This window comes from Haemaphysalis longicornis, unplaced genomic scaffold (assembly GCF_048455015.1).
Source record: "Haemaphysalis longicornis isolate Haplotype H1 unplaced genomic scaffold, Haemaphysalis longicornis Haplotype H1 scaffold_5, whole genome shotgun sequence".
Taxonomy (NCBI): domain Eukaryota; kingdom Metazoa; phylum Arthropoda; class Arachnida; order Ixodida; family Ixodidae; genus Haemaphysalis; species Haemaphysalis longicornis.
Genome location: NW_027526385.1, coordinates 40,411,548 through 40,429,752, shown reverse-complemented (window position 1 = coordinate 40,429,752; position 18,205 = coordinate 40,411,548). Strand labels below are relative to the sequence as shown.

The 18,205-nt window shown below is 47.1% G+C and overlaps 1 protein-coding gene across 1 annotated transcript in view; it reads right to left on the bottom strand.

The window, feature by feature from the left end:
* The window catches only part of LOC144138090 (4-pyridoxate dehydrogenase-like), a 156,844-nt gene that overhangs the window by 123,599 nt on the left and 15,040 nt on the right, over positions 1 to 18,205 (bottom strand). Inside the window, exons 3-5 of the mRNA XM_077670182.1 lie at positions 10,625 to 10,820; positions 3,253 to 3,390; positions 1,022 to 1,146 (exon numbers count right to left, since the gene is read on the bottom strand). Coding sequence (XP_077526308.1) covers positions 1,022 to 1,146; positions 3,253 to 3,390; positions 10,625 to 10,820 — 459 coding nt within the window. The remainder of the gene's footprint in view (positions 1 to 1,021; positions 1,147 to 3,252; positions 3,391 to 10,624; positions 10,821 to 18,205) is intronic.

Sequence of the window (18,205 nt, the reverse complement as noted above, 5' to 3'; positions counted from 1 at the left end):
CACGGACTCAACTGCAGCGATTCGGGATTTGCGTCGCGTTGCGCGTTGTACAAGCCTGGACGCACGCATTCACGAGATTATGGACACTTATCCATGCCCTCTCCGCGTTTCATAGATTCGCGGAGACACGCTTCCTGCCCACACAGTGGCAGATCGCGCTGCCACCGAAGAGACCTCCCACGGCAACTACCACTATTTCGAGTACCTACTCTAGAAGAGCTGCTGGTGGAAAAAGAGAACCTCCTTCGCGCCATGCGTGCTTTACTTCCACCGCGTGGAACTGACCTCCCCAGTGGGCTCGCTCGCTGGGAGGAGGTCTTGCTGCGGAGGCTTCGAGTTGGGGTGGCGTTATCCCCAGCAGTTACTCACGCTTGGCCTGCCCGATACCACGCCCCGTTTGCGGACACCTTCCCCGTTTGTGTGACTCCTGCGACAGAAGCTGACGTTGAACACCTGTTGTGGACTTGTTCAGGTCTTAGAAACGCCAGAATCCAACACCTCCGAGGCACAGGGCGCCGTCCTGGGAAACCCCCCGATCTTAAGTGTTGGATGTGGGGACCCCAGTACCGGCCTCTTCTTGGCTTTCTGTGTGTAACTGGTGCAATGTTGTACCTATAAACCTCCCTGTTATGCCGTAGGGCAATCGATCGCATTAAAAAATATATCATCCGGCCATCAGGGAACCCGTACCGGCTGCACCCACACACCTTCGTCGTCGTCGATACCGTGCCGTGGCTTCATGGAGGCATTGTCCAAGCATTCCCCGTGACAAAATGTGAGAACCAACACAGAACGAGATAATGGTTTAGAAGCCAGAAAGGAAAGCTTTTTGGTTTTTTTAATAAGTAATTCAAGGTAGCAGTTTTCTGAGCTTTTATGTTTTCCCAAATGCATGCCATTAGGAAGAAAACATTGTTAATTATAATGTGTGAGCTCATAGTGTGCATAATGCTGGTTTGTTACGCTTCGAGAAAGGAAATTTAGGAGTGACATAGGAGAAAAATACAGTTGCAATGCTTACTTTAGTCGCAGTACTGTTTGTGGTGATATTAAGTCTATTGGTCATATTGCTTTGAAACATGAGGAAACAAGTGTACGCGCTCATTCGCATTCCATCCTGTGTGTTGCACTGCGTTCTTGAGTACCCTGCAGAAAAAGAAGTAGCCACAAGGCTTCGCATCACTCCCAGTGATTATCGAAGGCATCGCTGCCCATAGTGCATGCGTAAAATAGATATATGCCAATAGGCACTGAGCCGCGACGAAACTCGAACCAAAAACCGGAACTTAATCGCTATTTTTTGTTGGAATTCGCTCCAAACCGAAACTGCACCAAAAAAAAATAATCGTTACAGGTTTCCGACGAAACATTTAAACCATAGGTTCTTGACAATCCGCGGTCACTGTCATTCAAGGCATTTCTTCATTGCATATCGTAAGTATATGTCCTCGCATGCACCTTTTTCCTTCATATCAATCAGAATGCTATCAACGCTCTTGTCGCGGTCATAGCATCGCAGAACGAATGCACACCTTATAGCAATTGTCTGTTGCGGCTGGTCTAGCTAGTACAGTGCAGAGCTAAGAAAAACAATGTCGCCATCCCGCCACCCTGGAGCATGCGTAAGAACATTGGTTTTGCGCTTTCATAGTTGTGACTACCCAGTACTCAGAATGCCGCAATACTTCTACAGTTCGCCACAGAGAAGTTCCAGACCGAAAATGCGCATACTTCTTGCATTTAACAATCCTTTCGAAAGGACACATACCTGCAAAGGGTAGATACCGAGAAATCTGACACCAGTGCCCCAGGAATGGCACTGGTGTCGTTTTATGCAAACCATGTATGCACGTGGTTTTTTACAGTGCGCGTTTGAGCGAAAAAGCAACCGTGAAGCTAAGGATTTCGTAAAAAAAATAGAAAATGACTCCTTCGAAGCCCTTCCCTATCATGAGGCGTTCGACAGCGGGAGCTTAAACTGGGCAGTTGCGAGAGGCGCTTATCCATGCCAGTACACCACAGACTGAGACCCCGTGGAAGACAAAGCAGCGAAATCCACCATCGTCGTGAAAACTCCCGTTACATGACAGCAGGAACAGCAGCGGCTCAACGCACAGGAGGCACCGCCCGTACACCACCCGTACGCGAAAACCCATTGCTTGCCCTTTATTTCCTGATATTCGTTTATTTGAGCCTCATTTTTACACAAAACTGCAAAGACATAGAGAAAAAATATGACTCGGACTCGTGGAGTGCACTTCATTTTTTCCCTTTTTGCTGTAAGCCTGCGCTGTGTTCTTCATAGCACGCAAAAATTAAATCCGGCTGAACATTGCGCTGATAACTGAGCCGGGACACTTCACGGGAGCTAGTAGTGACTTTCACACTTTTATCGAAATCAAGACACCCACTAACTTTCAATGATGCATACCGACTATAAGATTTGTATGTCTGTGGCCTTGTATTAACACAGAATTCGTAAGAGATACCTTTGCGCTGCAGAAGTTTACAAACCAGGCACGCTCAACAAAGAGGCTGCAGTAACGTTTTGCTGGAGTATGACGTAACTTGCTACGGTGTGTTACGAAAAATTTACACCATTTTCACGTGAGGAGAACCATGGGGTAGACGCAACGCATCGGGGGTTGCCGTTGCGCTTCCGTTATGTTAGCGATGTCAGCGTGTGGATTGCTGTTGTTGTGTATCCTATTTACGCAGCATGTTCACCCCCGATGCGTCACATCTACCCCATGGTTCCCCTCGCGGGAAGATGGTGTAAATTTTTAACCGAGCGCAAGCTGCGCGCTAACGCACAGCTGGCACAGCGACGGGAGCGAGCGCAGCCGAGCGCAAGCTGCGGGCTGACCGCACTGGCGCACATATGGCGCTGCGGTGAGAGCGGCGGAGCGCGCAGCTGCCGCGGCGAGGAGAATGGGGGAGGGATGCGGACTACGCCGCGACAATAACGCGGGGCAAGGCGAGTTAAAGAGATGCGTTGCATCTAAAAAATATATTTGCCAGTGCTGCCACCTACATCACGTCAGTCTCACCTCAATGTCCCTTTGGAGGCTTAAGATTTATATTTATTGCCCCTATAGATGTTATTCTCTTATCACTAAACAAGAGCATCACCTCGGATACATGACGTTCAATGTCAACAGTGTTAGTTTGCCCTGTCGTGAATAGCCTTCGCAACACTAAACTCTACTCGTCAAAAATGCTTGGAAGTATACTTCACCAACGAGTACTTACCTGTCTTTTTTTCTCCGTTGTAATCGACGTATTCATACCCAGACTGCTTGCACGCTTCGAGAAAAACGTTGCTAAGGTTTGTATGATAGTTCGGGTAGTTTACAGGGGTCTCTCCTTGCTTTCCATGATACTTGGTCACTGCAAAATTCACAAGCATTCAAACGAGTTGAACATAGAACTGCAGGCTACCAGGGGTCATTTATTAAAGTAACAGCACTGTTGAATCTTCAATCGGGTATTCGCCAGTCATCAGTCCCATCATCGTGTAGATTCCCGTGGGATTAAACTTATTTCTCCCTGTTTTGGGAAGCCATGGTCCTGGTCTGCCGCTTTGCGTCGTTTTTCCGCTACCATTGGGGGCCGTTAAACCAGGGAAGATGACCGCATGCAATGAAGGAGACCACCGTCGTCCCCTCTGGCTTGAGTTTCGTAGCACCCCGTGATTTCGACCGCCGTTGGCCGCGCTCTGCCTAGCCCGGTCCTCGAACTTGCGTTACCATGGCTGTCCCTGACCGCTCACCTACGACTGAACAGAACTTAGAACGAGGCGCAGACGCGCAACGTCACGTCCAGGGCCCCATGCTTGGGTCCAACCGTACATCTCCCGAATACTAAGCTGGTGATGACCTAGGCACTGTGCCTTCGTTGCGGAAGGTTCCTTGTGCTGCCGTTACGAGGATGCAAAAGGCAGCGACCGACCTCCAGCAAACACCCGCGCCATCTGCGTTCGACTTGCTGGAGGCAAGCAACAAGCTCGTACGAAAATACACATAACTTAACAAGCTGCAGAACATACCCATAGGTGGGCTGCCCGAAGCAGACGAGCTTGAACACTATTATTACTATGTCTTTCAATACCAGGGATAGATATGCGTTGCCCTCGGTCCGTTGCGATCGACCTTAAACGACCTGCGGTCACCCTGCGTAACATTTACCGGCAACGGCACTTCACCCCGTCGAGACGGCCCTCCTCCCACATCGGCTCGTGCACGTCGACCTCGTGAGTAATCCTGCCAAAGTCAATCGCGCAATCTCACAACCACCTGAGCTGCAGTGCCCCTTTGACACTCGCAGCTCACCTGGCTAAGCTTGAGGTTCTTGGATTCGGCCTCGGAATGCCGACTCCTCCGTGATTACGTCCATTTCATAGGTCTCACTCACTATATGCAAGGTAAGAGCTGTTGTTGAATGTGCTGAACGTCCTCTGTCGGCGTGGAGGTATTTTGTGCAGAACGCGCAGAGGGCATTGATTTCGCCTGGCAGGCCTTATTCAGACTGTAAGCTTCGTGATGCACTGGCGCGGGGTTCACCAGCACTTTCGGGATTGAAGGTAAAACAGCAGTGGAGGTGGAATTCAATTTGAGGGCTGGACCCGGAAAGCACGGGAGCTCTCTTCTGCCCACAACCGACTGTCACACTGAACCTCCCTTCCCCTTTCTTTGCTACCATTCCGTTCAGTTCAAGCTGCACACAGAAGGCACCGTCACCCATATGGCAGTCTTTCAAGCACAACCATCGCAACATTCCGCGGCTTCGCTAGTATTACAACTCGACTGTTTTACACTTCCTGGGAAAACATGCTGACTCTTGGCTGGCCTAATGCCTGAACGCTTGTATTTTTCTTTATGCGTAAAGCTGCTCTTTCGTTCTATGAAACCTTCGCAATAACATGATGTGGCCCTGTATCTATTTCTGTAAATGAAGTTATTGCCTCAAAACAAAAATTAGTCGCCACATCGTCAACGTGTGGAGCAAAACAAAACCTCCGGAGCCCTCCCTGCTTTCAGCACTACTTGAAGAAGAAAAGACGTTCCACAGCGATTTGTCCGCTAACATCGCCAATTTTCCGTTAAGAAACAAGCCGTCGTTCCAGCCAAGTCTTCAACATCCAAGGCCGATAATGAGGCCGAACGAAAGGACTTGCAGGTTGAGCCTGCTACGCGTTCGCTTCAGAGGTAGCCGACCCACTAAAAAGAAAACAATAATCTAACATTTTTGAAAGCGAAAATAATAACATATTTACAAGGTTACAGTAGGCGCTCTCTACATTACCCTCCCGGTGTATTCTTTATTATTATTTTTCGGCAGAGGTATTTAATTTGCGTTTTCATGGCGATGGAAGAAGACGCTGAAGTCACTTAGCCTCAACGCATATGCCTTTGACAAAAGCTGCAAGGTGGCAAGTCTAGTTCATGACACACACAGGCAATGACCTCGATCTTTATTGAAATCAAGCTTTGCGGAAATTCAATACCCTCATCAATTCTTTTCTCTCCCCACCTCCCTAGTCTCCACCCCTCCCCCCTAGTGTCCACCCCTCCACCCTATACCGCATCGTTTAGGAGTGCTCCCACACGCCGCAACTCACACCAAACCCCAATCCCTTCTTTCACCAGTCCTGACCTCTCCGACCAGCAAACGTTGATCGAGAGAGCGAAGAAGACCGGTAGACTCCAAGGGGTCCTGGACTAAGGACTCCTTTCACCGTGCGGATGCCCCTGACACTAGCACCTTGATGTTTAATAAAAGCTTATTCCTCCTCGTCCTGCTCCACGTGCATTTGCACTGCTTACTAAGCGAGAACGTCTCAGCGACGCCATCACGCGGAGGGCACAATGCGAATGCTCGAGGACCTCGGTATCTGACGCATCTAGCGGAATGCTAGGAATGTCCTAAGCCGTTTTCTGTGTGACGAAACCTTCAAAAAGCGCAACACTGATAACGTGAGACAGACAGAACAGGATGAGCGCTTTTTGTCTCATCTTTTTGGTGTTCCGCTTTTTAAAGATTTGGTCATGCATAATTACCAACTAGCACAGCTCGCCATTGTTCTCTTTTCTGCGCAGTGTTCCCAAGTGATCCCACTGCGTCTCCAAAAAAAAAGACTAAGGGCCACCGAAATGGCTCAAGATGAATGAGCCGTTGAAAGAATAAAAGGCGGCTCCCCCAATGGGTTCCAACAATTCTTCAAAGCATATCACACAGTCTGGCACGATAATGGCCGATAATTAAGGGTAAGGCTGAGGACGATCACACCAGTACCCTGAAAAATTCGTATGCACCTAAGGTTTAATTTCTGCCTGTCTAATTGGTTCGTTCTATGCCATTGTGCAAAACACAACCGGATTCTTCTGCAGAGAGCGTTAGTCAAACTGAAGAAAGATAGCTTCGCACGGAAAGAATTAATCTCTGAACTTTTACTGCCAAATCTATGCTACCAGTACAATTACATGCATATATTGTCGGCATATTTCTATGAATAATCAAGTCCTTACTTAGCATAAAAGGGAGGCCGAAGATAGCCACATCAACGATTATCGCAGATAATACAGTCCCGTGAGGGCAACTTCGTCAAGATACTTTTTTAACCCGTAACAGCGACTTCAAATCACATTTGTATGAAGCGGGGTGAATAGTAATATGACTTTGTAAGGTCCAGTGTGCGTCGGCTGCGTTGACTACCGGCATTATGTTCACTGGTGTTTGTTGATACGACAGGTTAGGCCCAGGACATTGTCGTACACGCACAAATGCAACCCGTGGTGGGGTTAAAGCGCCCATTATTATTTAAAATGTTGAATTCTCAAAATACAGCCCGTTGAGTAGTGTCCTCAGCAGGGACGCTAACGGCGGATGCTATCCGGCAGGCCAACTGGACTAGCTGTCGCTTGGAAATGTTGGACAGAGCAGCCTACCGAGAGGCGAGGGTGATCCCAGAGCAAGCCCTCCAACAATAAATTGGAGTGGGTGGCATGGAAGCTATTAAATCCGACCAGTTGCTTGGGTATGAGGCAGGGATTAAAGGGTGTTTGTGATATGTTTGAAAGCGTGTGTATTTGTTTCAATAAATCGGCAGAACGCAGCACCCGTGCAGGATAATTAGTGGTACGGCACAAAATTGGGTTCCTTGTGTGTGAATGTCACCGAGAATGAATGCATAGTTGAGTAGGTGAAGGGAGGGGCACTGATTGCTGAACAACACCCAGGATCTGTCCTTCTCTGGTACTTGATTGGTCAATCATCGGGCTAGTGCATGTGCGTGTTCATTCCCAAGAAGAGAGGCATAACGCACGAAATAAATTTGAGAAACGCGATTGTTACTGGAAATCGATCCCGCAGGAATGAAGTGCTTTGTTCGTTCCGAGCCCCATCACTCCATTACACAAAGGAATTGATACCCAAGATGTGAGCGAAACGCCGGTATAACTCAATACATGTATGAACGGTCCTTGGCATGATTTTGAACACCTGTGACTACCTGTTACACAAACAAATTCGAAAAACAGGAGAAAGTGTTTACACTGTGACAATCAAGCTGCAAAGCATTTAGTTCTGATACAAGCAGTATCTGCTCCTGAAGGCCTGCGTAGACATCTAAGAGGGCTCAAGAGCTCCCGGAAGGCGAAGGGAAGATCCATGACACACGAATACTATGGACGTATAAAACGGGGCGTGGTCGTTGAATTCCTGAACAAGGTGCCAGTGAAGACCCCGGCGTAGTCGCGAGTTTCTTGTTCCTGTCTAGAGTGTGGTGTGGGTCTGACTCGGACGATCCTCCACAAGTGGCTGCCGCGCAGGCGGCGCCGGCATGGGAGGCAAGCAAGACACAAATCAACCGACGCCAACCTCCAAGGATGGATGTTTATTCCCAAAACCTTCCTGGCGCTCCGATCTTTTTCGTCGTTGACGGGTCCCGCTTGTATTGAGCGGCCGGAGTTGATCGAGTGGGCGATGGTCAGTCCAGACTGCCGGGAAGTCACCGGGTCGCTCCGCTGCCGCACGCGTGCTGTCCCCGCTCGGCGCAACCAACCGGTCGCGCCCAGCGCCGCTGCTCAAGTCCCCCAAGTCCCCCGCTCGCCGCAGCCACCCGGTCGCGATCAGCGCCGTTGCCCACGTCTCTCTCCCCGCCGGCGCAACCCCCTAGCTCACCGCTGGCGGGAGCCGAAGCGGTGGCGCCATCTAACAAGGCGCAAGCGAACTCCTTATTGTTGCTATCCTATTGCGCAAGACTGCCGCGCCGTCGTTGAAGAGCCGCGCAGGGCTCGGAGCGCTAACTGCGTACCGACTCAGGATCGTGGGTTTACACAATTGCCACAAGGGCAAGAGCGATGATCGGCTTTAACAGCCACCGGTTTCTAAAAAACTCATCGACCCCCCCCCCCCCCCGCAAAGACTTTGTGCACGAGCAAAACCACTTAAAAAAGCGCAAAAGGCAGCGCAACAAAGATCACCGAATAACAAACCAAGATCGAGCACACATTCAAATAATGGTGTTTGTTACTACTATCAAGACTGCCCAGTAATGAAGCATGCGTTTTGTGACTACCTTGTTGCCGTGTGTTTTAACAGCAGAGCTGTTAGAGCTTGAGCTTCGTAAGTTGGCATTAGCCAGCAATACCAAGAAAAAAACTCCCCCGGCGCGAGGCGCACCGCACGAAATTTGGGCTGTGGCCTTAGCACAAAAATATTCAGCCCGCGTGAGCATGCGCCTCGTGAGAAGCGCCGGGCGTCATCCAGGCTTGCGCGTGGACTTTCGCCACGTGAGCAGTTCCCGCCTTCGCCGAGTCGGACCCGTGGCCGGCCGGTCGCTCCCCCGTAGAGCCGGAGGACTTTGTGTTGCCCACGTGACGTTTTTGGTCCGTTGAACTTGGGAATTTTGGGGCGGGGTTGTTGAGATGGGGAAGCACTGGTTTGGTCGAAGGGAGGCAACGTGAATGGGGCGACGCGTCTTGGGGTCATTAATGACGAGAATGACAGCGTTCGGTAGCCACTCACCATACCAGGAGTTGTCATACGCTTGTTCTTGCTGCTCCCTCTCTTCTGGGAACCGCTGTCAGTGTGGGGAAAAGCAGCTAGGTCGTCCCAGAGCTCTGCAGTTTTTCCAGCCTTGCACCAGTAGTGCAAGCTGCGCAATTTTTTTAAATTCGTGGTAATACAAAGACTCGTCGGACATCTCAACGGCTTTGAAGAGATGCATGCGAAAGACAAAAAAAAAAACTGTCGATGTAACGTGTATGGTGAAGGTACGCCCCACCAATTTCTTCGCACCTCGTCCTCCTCGAGGGCAGCTTGTGTGCAAGGCAAATAATGAAATGATGGTGACAAGCGTGTACAACGTGCGCTAAACATCCACTATGACGGCCGGTTTGTTCGATAACGGCGCCTTCACGGGCGCTCCAATTAGGAACTGCGTTATCATCATCATCATCATCATCATCATCACCGGCCTATCTACGCCAACTGCAGGACAAAGGCCTCTCCCATTATTCTCCAATTACCCCGGTCCTGTGCCAACTGTGACCAATTTATCCCCGCAAGCTTCTTGATCTCAACTGCCCATCTAACTTTCTGCCGCCCCCTGCAACGCTTGCCTTCTCTAGGGATCCACTCTGTTACCCTTAATGACCAGTGGTTATCTTGCCTTCGCATTACATGCCCTGCCCACGTCCATTTCTTCTTCTTAATTTCTACTAATATGTGTTTAACACCAGTTTGCTCCCTGACCCACTCCGCTCTCTTCTTGTCCCTTAATGTTACACCTATCATTTTCCGCTCCATTGCCCGCTGAGTCGTTCTCAATTTAAGTTGAACCCTCTTAGTGAGCCTCCAAGTTTCTGCCCCGTAGGTGAGTACCGGTAAGATGCAGCTGTCATGCACTTTCTTCTTCAGCGACAGTGGTAGGCTGCTATTCATTATCTGAGAATGCCTGTCATATGCACCCCACCCCATTCTGATCCTTCTAATTATCTCTGCCTCATGGTTGGGATGTGGGGTCACAACTTGGCCTAAGTAGATATATTCGCTTACCACTTCCACTGCCTCGCCACCTATCTCAAACCGCTGTGCTGTCCCGAGATTATTGATCATTACTTTAGTTTTCTGCATATTAATTTTCAGCCCCACGGTTCTACTCTGTTCGCCCAGTGCGGAAAGCATGCTTTGCAATTCGTCCCCCGAGTTACAAATCAAGGCAACGTCATCAGCAAATCTGAGGTTACTGAGGTATTCTCCATTAACCCTTACTCCCACCTGTTCCCAATCCAACTGCGTTATATCCCAATTCAAACCACCGCCCTTCAGTATCCGCACCCCTTTTGTCATGCCTACTGCAGCACATTTTGGCATTTAACCCTTACCCCACGAACGAAATTTTGTGCCCTGAGTGTTAAAAATGTTCAAATAGTTTTTTTTGTCTGATTAAGGCCTCACAGGCAGTCATAACCCATGTTTCATCACAAACTCCCAAGTAATGGCTGTCGCTATAAAAATGTTAGTTACGCAGCATAAAATCTAAAGATATGAATTTGTTGGCAGTTCTATCGTGCAATGTGGCCACCATGTTATTTTTGTCTGCATAGTCTTTGCAACTTACCCGTCTCATTGGGAAAATCAGTAATGTTGAAATTTTCAGTGTCCTTAAAATATTGGAGGACGCTGCTGTAGTTCCAACCAGAGGCGTTGTACACATTTTCCCATGTGTCGTAGTCACTCGGGTTACCCCGCACCATGTTCATGGAGTTAATAGAACTAGTCCCGCCCAACACTTTACCCTGGGTCATGGGTGCTTTCTGAATGGATGAAGAAAAATCAGAAAATTAGTGAGTGTTCTCGGCTCCTAATTTCACTCTTCAGCACTATTTCCCTGTTTCACAAAGCGGAATATAGAAGTTCTATAAAAAAATTGTTCATAAGGCGGTAGTGGTTCCCCTTTTATCAAGTGTCCGCAGAAAAAGTAACCACTACTCCAAAAAAATTATTTTGCTATTAAAATGTTCTGTGTTTTCCCATGGTATGATAACAGATAAACGTAATAAATGTGTGTTAGAGCGATCCATTATTCCCAAAAGCAACAGAGAATTCAAAGGATTTTCAGTACGAACGTCCACCAATACCTCCACTAAAGATTTCGTAATAAATATTACGAATATATTGTGAAAGCCCATTATTCTCTCGCCTTCTGACAGCAAACTATACCAGTGGTGCGGAAAGCGAAAAAAATCCTGGGCTATCTCAAAACCGTGGAATCTGGGGGGCGGGGGGCGGGGAGCGCGCAGTGTATAAGTGTATTCTTGGCGGGTTGCCGTTTTTGCCCGCAGAGATGAAACCGTTGGGGGTAGCCTACGGAGATCAAACGTTCTAGCGCGAGGCGTTGGAAAACGAGTGTCCAAGTGTGTTCCTTAAGTACGCGTTACGTTCTAGCCTGAGGCGTAAACGAGTGTTGCGGTGTTTTAGTACCGTGACTAGCGCAAGCAGTTAATGAGTGTCTTGGTGTTCTAGTACCGTGACTAAATCGACGAAGACATGAGACGACGATAAGGGACGACAACAGCCCCAGCCGCTGAGGGGCTTCGCCCCTAAAAGAATATCGAGACACCTCAGGAACGCTTTTTATCAAACACAGTCCAGCCCACTAATGAGGGCCGCAGTTATAACGAACACTCGGTTGCAACAAACGATTGCAGCATGACCACTAAAGCATTCAATGAGGGAATGGAATTTTGTTTTCGATATAACCAACTGATTGATTGATTCATTCATTGATTCATTGATTGATTGATTGATTGATTGATTGATTGTAGGGTTTAATGCGCTTAATTTTGACCCCCTGGTGATCCTTAACGTCTGTCGAAATCTCGCACACACGGGCGTTCTTTCTTTTCGCCTCCATCGATATAATGAACCGGCACGTAGGTGCAACTGGGATACAGCTAACGATCGACCATCGCCTGAGAGCACCTGTTATATATATATATATATATATATATATATATATATATATATATATATATATATATATATATATATATATATATATATATATATAGTCGTGAAATGGAGTCCTTAGTTGCTGCAGGAATACGCACAAAGTAGAAGTACGCTCTTCGGAGACTTTATTTCCAACGTTTCGACAGGCCTTCCTCAGGAAGGCCTGTCTCAGGTCGCCTGTCGATAGGCGCCTGTCGACCTGAGGAAGGCCTGTCTCAGGTCGAAACGTTGGAAATAAAGTCTCCGAAGAGCGTACTTCTACTTTGTGTGTGTGTATATATATATATATATATATATATATATATATATATATATATATATATATATATATATATATATATATATATATATATATATATATATATATATATATATAAAGAAAGAAAATACCGGCCGGCAGTCTTAAACGCCAAAGAAGGCATAGGTTAGGATATTTTTTTTTACCGTTAGTGACGTTACATTATTATTTTTTTATTAATTACGTGAGAAAGAAAGAAAAACACGCGCCCAGAGTGGGGACCGAACCCACGCCTTTCGATTAGATCTCGAATGCCTTACCAATGCTTTACCAATGCCTTACCGAATTGGTAAGGCACTTTCTCGGGTATTTATTTATGTTAAGGTATTTTTTGTTTCCTGCACATGGCGGTAGTAGCCAGCGCCACTCGTACTACTCGGGGTGGTGGGGACCTTCTTTTTAACCCCCAGGCCGTGACTCGAGTGTCTACGACATGTCGAGAGTGGTCGACCAGCGTTGAACCCTCTTAAGCTTCCTATGGCACCAAGACTGCAAGAACAGAGGTCCTCGCTATGCATGTAGCGAATCAGAATGGGAGTCCGAGTGGCCCTGGGTAGTCCGAGTGGCCTGGCTACCACCCCCAAGGGCAGGAAACAAAAAATACGTTAACATAAATACCCGAGAAACTGCTGGGGAAACAGCCCCGCCGGTAGCGTAGTGGTCATCGCACCAGACGCGTATTCTGGAGGTCGTGGGTTCGGTTCCCACCAGGAGGGCATTTTTTCACCACTTTCTTTATGTCTGAAAAAATTCTTCATCTGTTTCTATGACCTACCGCATTCTCCCCTTTGCTTTGCGAGGTTTTCTGGACTACCAATCCTTATTCTGTCTTAATTCACCGAGTCCCTCATTTCCCATTTCTGATTCGCCATATGCATAGCGAGGGCCTCTGTTCTGGCAGACTTGGTGCCAAAGGGGAGTACTGCTGTGGACGAATTAAAGAGCGTCTACCCAAAAAAGTCCCATCTCATGCCCCGCGCGCCAAATTTCCCTTTCATTTTGTGACAGCATAATCTGTTACAAGATTGCGCAATGTAGCACACGGAACGATATCCGGGGGTTGATTGATAGAAGTGTTTAACGCGCCGACGCAACGCAGGCGATGAGGCGCGCCGTAGTGGAGGGCTCCGGATTAATTTTGACCACCTGGGGATTTTTATCGTGCGCCGAAATCTCGCACACACGGGCGTTTTTGCTTTTCGCCTCCATCAGAAAAGCGGCCGGGAATCGAACCCGCGACCTCGTGCTCAGCAGCGCAACGCCTTAGCCACTGAGCCACCGCGGCGGGTACGATATCCGGGGGTAAGGCGGTACGATGACATACTGATTGTAATGCACACACCCGGTATAGCTATCGCAACAGGAATTGCAGTGGTCAGAGCAATAGTGCAGTGACTGAGCGATTAACTAAAGCTTACTTTTAACAAAAGTGTGGCTAACCCATTCGATAAGGTGACAGCTAACAAATTATTCAGGGTGGCCAAATAATCTAATTCTTTGGTAGTATTTATGTGCCTGTTGTAGGATTTTTCTGTTTTGTTACAAATATAAAAAATGTGTGCCATTGGTATTAAGCGCTGGTATTTGAACCCGCCAGTACGCAGGCCTAAATTTAGAACTTCAAGGTTAGCGTGATGGGCGATTCCATAGTGATTATTGCGATTTCAACCAAAAAGGAAAGGGCAGAAAATATATCCAACCGTCATATCTATTGGCGGTGGCTTTATGAATAGTCGCTAGGACAACATTAAGTCTGGGTGAGAAAGTAGGTGGTAGATGTTCGCCACTTCATCTGTTTTCCGAATATCTCGTAATTGTTTAAAGTTTGCTATTTCCCTTGGGGAACAGCAGCATTTTTAATTTTTGTTCGTATTTTGACTTGACTGTTGTTTTAAACTACTAAATGTTTTTTTTTTAATTTTAGTCATAATTCATCTCATCGAACTGGTTCGCAAACGAGTTCAAGCTCCCGAACCGGTTCGCCAACCGGTTCAGTACATGATTTTGTCAAACCGGAACCTGAACCAGAACCGTAGCGCGAATCAGAATGGGAAATGAGGGGCTCGTTGAATTAAGACAGGAACAAGGGTGGCCAGTCAAGAAAGCCAAAGGAAGCAAAGGGTAAAATATCGTAGTTCATTTTATTTACATTGAAACAGGTATACGTTTTTGAGAGAATGAAAGAAAGTGGAGGAAAACATGCCCGCCGAGTGTGATCGGAACCCACGAACTCCAAAATACGCGTCTGGTGCGACGAACACTACTGTACCGGCGGGGCTGTGCTCCCCTCCACATTCTCGGGTAGTTATGTCGAGGTAATTGCTTACTGTGCTTGACGTGGTACCCAACGCCACTCCGACTACTCCGGCTGAAGGGGACCTTCTTATTAATCCTGGGGCCGCGACGCAAGCGTCTAGGACACGTCGAGAGCGGTCGACCAGCGCTGAACCCTCTAAAGCTAACTATGGCTTCTAGACTGCCAGAACAGAGACCCTCGCTGCGCATGTAGCGAATAAGAATGGGAAGTGAGGTGCTCGTTGAATAAAGGCACAAATAAGGGCAGGCACTCAAGAAAGCCAAGGAAAGAAACATGGAGAATGTCGTAGGTTGTTTTATTTACATTGAAACAGGTGCAGGTTTTGAAATGAGTGAATGAATAGTGAGTGACCTGCCAATGCATTCCTCTAAAGTTCTACTTTCCAAGTTATGGTAGATGAAATTTTCAGTGGCTGTACACTGAAATGGAGCGAGCTGCCGTGGTGTAGAGAGAAAAATATTTTTATATGAGCCGACAAAAATACGTAAAGAAAGGTGGGGCCTTTTCTCAGTTCTGGAAGCCGCGAGTGACTGCTGCGGCTCTAGCCCGGGAGATCAGATAAACATATTTTTATTACTGATAAGGATTTTGAAATAGCATACATGCAGAAACTATTCGATTCACAACATGTAGTTGCTTTGGAGCCATGTCAAACTTTTGTGGAAACATTTTCTTTCCTGATAATTCCCCTGAAACCAATAATCTTCCCCTATAGCTACACCAAAAAGGGACGTGAACCACTTACGGTATGTAACTTCGACGAGCGGCTACGGAAGTGCATTCAATTCTTACTGCACCTTTTTAGACAACTAGGCACTCTGCAAGCCCAACAATAAACGAAGGTGAGATCCAAGTGACTTATTTTAAAATGCCCTGACATCAGCATGCAAGCAATTCCATTCTTTAGTACACTGCTGCAACCAATCACTGCACCGAACTGGAAAAGGGGGACAAATATTTAATTCTCACTGTCTCTTATCAAGGTGTCATGGGCTGCTGCACAAGCATTTTCTATTCTCACCACACTTTCGAGGCAAGAGCAGCGGAGTGCCACCCTGAAAGCCCGACGTTGAATCCATTTTGATTTGCTCCATCAAAGTTTTCAATTGCTATTGCAGCTTTAATGCTAAAAGCAAGAATGTGTGCTTGAGAAGCAGCGACTTGAAAGCGTGAAGGCGAGGCATAATGAATCCAATTTCATTTGCTGCATCAATGTTTTCAATTTCTATTGTAGCTTGAATGCTAAAAGCAACAATGTGCGCGTGAGAAGCAGTGACTTGAAAGCGTGAAGGTGAGGCATGAATTCATCCTAACATACTACATAAGCGTCTTCAGTTCTCACTACAACTTCATGGCTAGAAGGTAGAATGCGTGTGTGAGAAGCAGCGACATCACAGCCAGAAGGCATGGCATAAACCCATTCTAGCGTATTTTATGAGAGCCTTCATTTCTTACCATAGCTTTCTGGCCGTAAGCAAGAGTTCAACTATGCGAAGTAGATACACAGCAGTTTGCAGAAGTGACGTAAAACCATGACGACCTGTTGAGAAAATTTCTCAAATTTTTAGAGTGACAGAACAGCCAGAAGCAACAGAGTGTGCTTGAAACGCACCGACATGACACTCAGAAGGCCTGAAGTAAAACCATTTTGAGATGCCGCATCGTTGTTTTCAATTCTCCTTGCAGCTGTATAACCAGAAGCAACAGTGCATGCTTGAAAGGTAAGGACATAGCACTCTGGAGGGGTGACATAACCCGTGTTTACCTACTATACAAATGTTTGAAATTATTACTGCAGCTTTTCAACCTGCACCACCTTCAATCACAGTTCGAAGCCTCTCCTACTCTTGTCACAGTTGGTGAAACAATAAAAAAATCCAAAAGTGGGAAGCAGTGTTGAATCTAATTAAGGTATGGTCAGGGTAAGACGCTCAAACATGTGCCCCACTCTCTAAAATAACGACGGTTTATCATGAGAGAGAAGCTGCCAATCTGGAGGTGTGTCAATACACATGTTAAACCCCGTTGTTGAAACTTAAACGTACAATCTGTCGTTAAACCCCATACATTCTTCACTGCAAAAGCACGAGAGTACAATCAACAAACTACAGCCATCACTATGAAACACAGCTGTAATAGATAAATTTTTATTACTCATAGAGGCCATCAAACAAACTATGCAGAAAGGTAAAGGGAAGATAAACTGCTCGTTCATTTCTTCGAAATGCATCCAGCTATTCCAAAACAACTTTAATAGCTGGCGACACTCCTGAGAAAATCCAACACTGCAGAAAAAATACAAATCAGTTTGACCTCCGTCCACGCATAGTCCATTTTTGTGGTGCCTTTTTCTTTAGCGATGGGAATATACGTACCATAAGCTTAACAGGTATAACAAAAAGCTGCGCGCATGTGTATTTTTCGCAATTCATAAAAAATGCGTAGTGATGTCGCGGGGCCACACACTTACGGCTTTCTACAATGACTGGGTTCAAAATCCAGCAGTCATACAATTCAAATGTTTTCTCCCTCCCTTATACCTTTTAAAATTTTACTGATAATTACAACCAACCACGTACAGTCCATAATGGTCAAGAAACAAAGTGCCACCACATTTGACTACCTGAACAAAATGGCAGCATCTCCCCTTCGTGGATGATGGCGAGGGTGCAGAGTGCGAGGACTCGAAATGACGTTCAAGTTGCGCCCCGAGTAACATTCGATTTGCGCCCCGACCGTCATTCGATTTGAGCCGTGAGTTGCACCTTGATTATTCCCTGAATCAAACTGCAACTCACGGCTCGAATTGAATTTCGCTTGATTTTCGCTTGATGGTGGTGTGCGAACGGATGGACGCGGACGGACATTGCCAGGTCCCAAGGTACTCCGCACCCTTACAGGCGAGGGAGTAAGCCGCTTGACTCTCTGGTACTAATTCACGGTCGTAGCCCAATGGGTAAGACGACTGACTCTAAGTTTGTCTGGTCTACCAGACACAGGCTCGAATCATGCCGGTACCTGTGTGATATTTTGCGGTTGTAAATGCTATGTGCACGGACGCGGACGGACATTGTGCGGTCCTGATGTACTCAGCACCTAATATTATCACTTGTGCATACTTCTTTTTATTTGCGATTATATCCCATTGGCATAAAAATACATATTTACAGATACTGATAGGCACCCGCCTGTCGGAGTAAGGCAAGTTCAGCTTTATTTTTTTAAAGATACCCAGTCTCAATTGCGCCGAACGTTCAGTTTTTTGCTCGCCACTCTAATAACGTTGTAATCCTGCCTGCTTACGCTAGAAAAAAGAAAACACACCATATCGCTGCTCCCTTCGTACCCCGAAAATCCAGAGCAAGGCGAATTAGTAAGGAACGATACCTTGCGTTGTAAGATTTCAACATGCACTTTGTAACGCGTAATGTTGTAGGAGCGGCCGTATGCGCGACAGAAAATGCCAGACTTGTTTGCACAATCCGCGTCGGGACAGACAGACACCACGCAGGCGTGGCGTTCAACATTGGCTGCAGCGTAGTTCACATCAAGAAACGAGAACGCATGCAAGT